The sequence below is a fragment of the Gymnoscopelus braueri genome (assembly GCF_963280865.1).
Source record: "Gymnoscopelus braueri genome assembly, chromosome: 15".
NCBI lineage: Eukaryota > Metazoa > Chordata > Actinopteri > Myctophiformes > Myctophidae > Gymnoscopelus > Gymnoscopelus braueri.
Window position 1 is genome coordinate 37,748,277 of NC_137620.1, and position 5,000 is coordinate 37,753,276.

The 5,000-nt window shown below is 41.6% G+C and overlaps 1 protein-coding gene across 1 annotated transcript in view; it reads right to left on the bottom strand.

Annotated features, from left to right (window-relative positions):
* Window positions 1–3,746: 3,746 nt before the first annotated feature.
* LOC308102366 (uncharacterized protein) overlaps window positions 3,747–5,000 on the bottom strand; it is a gene marked incomplete at its 5' end in the record, with an annotated part of 6,018 nt that continues 4,764 nt past the window's right edge. The window contains one exon of the mRNA XM_080452046.1: window positions 3,747–3,866. Within this exon, the coding sequence (XP_080308172.1) occupies window positions 3,819–3,866 (48 nt within the window). The 3' untranslated portion in view covers window positions 3,747–3,818. The remainder of the gene's footprint in view (window positions 3,867–5,000) is intronic.

Consider the following 5,000-nt stretch of genomic DNA (forward strand, 5'->3'; position numbering starts at 1 on the left):
ACAGTCATTGGCTGATACTGTAAGTGGCAATGTTGTGTATGGTGGACGTCTGGACAGTGATTGGCTGATAAGTGTCAAATAAGCAGTTTGTGCTCGCATTGGTCGCATGCCGATGACATTCGTGACAATTGCTCTTTGTAACCTCCTTGTTTCTGGTGACTGTCTGAGGAGAAGGAACGGGGGACAACGTCATCATCACAGCTATTGCACATACTCATTGTGAACATGGGCTCAATTTTGCCGGTCATGTTCAAGGGCAATTCACTTATGCCCAATCTCAATGTCTGCCCTTTGCCTTGAACCCTCAACCTGCACCTACTCTCAAAATGTTATAAATATGAAGGAAAGGACAGCACTTTGTGACATCATGCTACTTTGATGACGTTGTCCTATTGTTATCATAAACAACTACACGGTGCTGTGTGTAAAGTCTTCTTCCAGCTCGCCACTGTCATCCACTGGCTGTAATAGCTCAATGATTTGAGTTGTGGGTTATTGCCTCTCTAGCAAAGTCTGCAAAAGACTGACGGAGAGTATGCATAAAGGGCTCCGAAAGTCTGGCCCAGGGCCCTCACACACTGAGCCATCGCGGACTTATCAGGAACGCGCAACACGTCCTACATTGAGACATTGAGATTGGGCCTTAGATTCCATCCAGACTGTATTTCTAGATCATCAGTCTGAAAAAAATTCAAGTTTAAATTTCATGTTGTTGTTAATGATAATGATAGGCTACTGTTGATTTTTATTGTCTGTCAGCAGACTGTAACATGGTACGACAACACAGCTGCGTGTGTTAGCATGCATGATGCTAACCGCTATTAACGCTGCATTGCAGACGCGTCACTAAGTTCCCATAGCTGGAATGTCTGAGCAGCTGTCACGGTCTACTGTTCTAATGGTGTAGACATTTATCCAACCAATCCCTGCTCTGCAGCTAAGTGTTAGAGCTACCAACCATTTGCATAACTTTACTCGACAAACCAGATACAATGTAACTGTTATAACTAAACAATATCTATTTTGCAAGCGTTAAATTGGCTGCATATACATTAAACATAGTCATAAGCACATTCAAAATAAATAATAATAATAACAGTTCACAGTTTGCCCCGCCATGTTGCTTTGACATCTTAACTACATCTTGGGGATATTGGGGGTCAAGAAATCCAGAGTTTCCTACTAGTTGGAAGTTGGAGGCAAGTGGCTAGCCAGTTAGCTGTCCTCTTCATAACGTTAACGTGGAAGCTACAATGCTGCTACAGTTGTGTGTAATGTGGAGTGTGTTTATCAACCTACCCATGTTTGAACTACTGAGGTGGAAAAACATGGAGAGACCCTGGCAAGTGAGGGTTTTGCAGTTCCTTATGAACACCAGCAACAACCTTATACTTTGATTGAATAGGGTAACCAGCTGATGATTTTTGATCTAAAAGCATACCATGCCAAAACTGTTTCTAATAGCATAAATTCTGGCAAAAGTAACATGATCTACTGTTGATGTGTGCGCACCAATGTTGATATGATGGCATAACTGTAGTAGACTACTCTTTGCTAGCCTGGTAAACCCTCCCTCCGGAAATCTAATTTCTATTTGATTCCTGGAGTGAGTCTGGCATGAACCGCCTCTCTGCAATATTGGCTGTATATGCCAAACGACCGCGCCTATCAGCGTCGTCGCACATCGTTCTGTGATTGACAGCGACAGTTGGCCAATCAGGTGGCGAGTTCGAGTGAGCCCAAAACACGAACGGCAGCCATCTTTTTCTGTGGGCAGTTTTCTCCGCTATTTTTTTACTTCAAAAAGCTCTCTAACTTCTATTTTGAGGCACGGAATTTACTTATAAGATATCGTTTGGATAGAATGTAGTTGTTTAACTTCATATATGTGGTCAATTAATCATGACAAAGCCTATTTAAAAAAAAAAAATTAGAGAACCGGTAGGGGCGGGCAGTGACACCATTGTACCCGAAAAAGGCAACCCATTTTGGGTATGGCTGTCTCAAAAGTCCCGTCGCGTCACATTAAGACTGGTGAACTGCTGATTGGCTGAAGGGGAAAAATTATCATTGGCTGAAGGGGTTGTCAGTCAACGGTATTACTCCCGCCCAACTCCAGCACAGCCAATATTGCAGACAGGCGGATCAGGCCAGACTCACTCCTGAAATGAAATGGAATTGAGATTTCCGGAGGGAGGGTTTACCAGGCTAACTCTTTGCCAGAAGGTGGCAGAAACATTTCCTGTTCCGGGCCAGTTTACCATAGCTTAATTTAATTGGTTCAGCTGCAGATTTGAACTGGACACACTACACATGTGTTTCCCGTTCAAATGTGCTGCTGAGCCAATCAAATGAAGCTATGAGAAACTGACCCGGAAAAGGAAATGTTTCTGCCACCCTCTGGAAAAGGGAACTACAGTTATGCTCAGGGCCTATTGAAGTCATACTGTGTAACACTCATGTTAGCAGTCTTTTTGGTGACACCTCTGCTCTGTCTATGTTCTGAACTACAATTCCCAGGGTTCAGTTTGAAATAGCAAAACCACTGCTCCAAAACAAATGCTGCAGGGTCCTATTGCCGGGGGTTGTTTTGGAAAGCAACAACAATGTTGTCAGAAACGGTATGTACTAAATGTACTAAAATAGTGTTTAGAGAACTTTCAAAAACACGTGTGGAACAGACCAGCGAAAGATTTTTTATCAAAAATGACTTTTGTTACCCAAAGTTACACAGTATGACTTGAATTCAGAGTTGCAAAGTGGGCTTTGAGAAAACATAAGCTACCTGAGCTCCCAACTAGGAACTCCAGTCGGACAGCTAATTTACACTCCCATCGCACAAAAGTGTTGCTTGGCGACAATGTATTGTCAACTTGAAAATCTGCTCCCAGGCAAGCGGACACCCTGGTGTGACTGAATACGAACTTAAAAGCCAGTTGTATTGATTTTTTTTTCCTGATTGGAGATGGGAATCCCTAGTTCCATCTTGCAATGCAGCGGTTCCCAACCTTTTCTGGAGCGTTTTGCGGCCCACCCATCTGACGGGCCATTTGTATTTTCAGAGCATGTTTATTTTAATGATCAATCAATCGATTGTGTTGTGGCCTGGATCAATGGAACCAACACAGTGTACTTTATGTTCCTATTTATCGGTATCACAATGAGAAAGAAAGATCATGATTGGGTTTTTTTGTATATCTTTTTATATTAACTTTATATGAACCCATTAAGACCGGGAACGCATCTGTGTCACTTTTAGATTTCTTTAGGCTATTCAAAAATAGCAGATATACAAGCTCGTAGCGCGGCACCGAGTGTCGCGCTACGAGCTTGTAGATCTGCTATTTTTGTAAAATTGTGAAAATTTGTGCAAATCTTTGAATATCTATATATTATATATATTATATATATATATTGTTAGGATTTAGAAAAACATTTTTTAATCGGCCTCAGGTCTTAATGGGTTAATGCTATTATCATTCAAATCTTTGCCAATTATTTGGGGGCCCAATTGCAATATCCTCACGGCCCACCAGTGGGCCCCGAGCCCACAGTTTGGGAAACCCTGTAATGGAACGCAGGATTGGTATAGCAGCTGGATAACCGTTCCAACACAGTGACAAACCGGTCCCCTTCTTCCTTCTTCCTGCAGAATTTCCTGACCCCATGAGGTGGGACATGTAGTTTTAACACTGTAGTCCAAAGATGACCGTGGCGTGGAGTACTGTAGTCCTTTATCCTGGTTATTGTAGTCCTATACATGACAGTGGCGAAGTGACACTTCCTGGTTGACGTGATCTGATTGGTGGAGGCAAGTTCTAGAAGAACCAACGGAAAGCCTCAGCAGTCGGGACAGATGGAGGGCGCTAGAGGGAGAGAGAGAGAGAGAGAGAGAATTCAGTCAGAAAATATCAATTTGTTCAAATTAAAGGACCACTTCACCCATTTTCAACCTATCTTCATGTAATTGGTCCTCACTAATGCTCATATAATATGGTACCACTTTTGTCTACTCGGTCTCATATAGGAGGGCTGTGAACAGTTCAGGTAATATCATCGATGGGAATTCCAAGCTAAGATAAACTGCAGGCTTTCACTTCCTGGAAAGTTATCTTGCTATAATAGAAGCCATTGTTCTCGCATTAATACAAAATAAAAAAAAACATTTGAAATCTTGTTTCTACCGATGATGTCATGGGTAGGCTTGTTTCTGAACTGTCCACAGCCCTCCTCTGAGACACAGACCAAGTTGACAAAAACTGGTAACATCATAATGAGCATTAGTGAGGACCAATTATATGAAGATGAAAAAGGGTGGAGTGCTCCTTTAAGGTCTAATACATGTATGATTGTTTACACCTCCAGATGATACCAAAACCTGTCTGTCTCTCCTACACTGTCTCCCTCTCGGCTTTCTACTGTCTGTCTCTCCTATACTGTCTGCATCTCGGCTGTCTGTCTCTCCTATACTGTCTCCCTCTCAGCGTTCCTACTGTCTGCTACCTATGTTGAATGCAGAGAACTTGAGAGAAGTGACAATTTAAGGACTTTTAAGACCTTTTTAATACCTCAATAAAGAAGAGAAAAAGAGCATTACTGCATCAAAAGTAATCAACAAACCATACTACAAAAATCATACTATAAATGAAATTGCTAAATTATATAAGAGGCAACAATTGTGAAAATAGCAGATCTACAAGCTCACAACGCCTCGAGGCGATGTGAGCGATAGATCTGCTATTTTCACAATATCTATCTGTGGAAAAAACATCAGGAGACCAAAAGGGAAGGTAAATGTTGTACATATAGTGTTTGTATTTGTTGATGATGTATTATTGTGTAAGTGTTAATGTTGTATGCTATGTTGATGAATTGAATACAATGGAAACAAGTCCCCAGGACTTTTTTTGTGTTATCCTTTTAGCTTGTCTTACTGTGCCACGTGCTGTCTTACTTTTCTGACTAACAAAGTATTGAATCAATCAAAGTACGCCCATCTC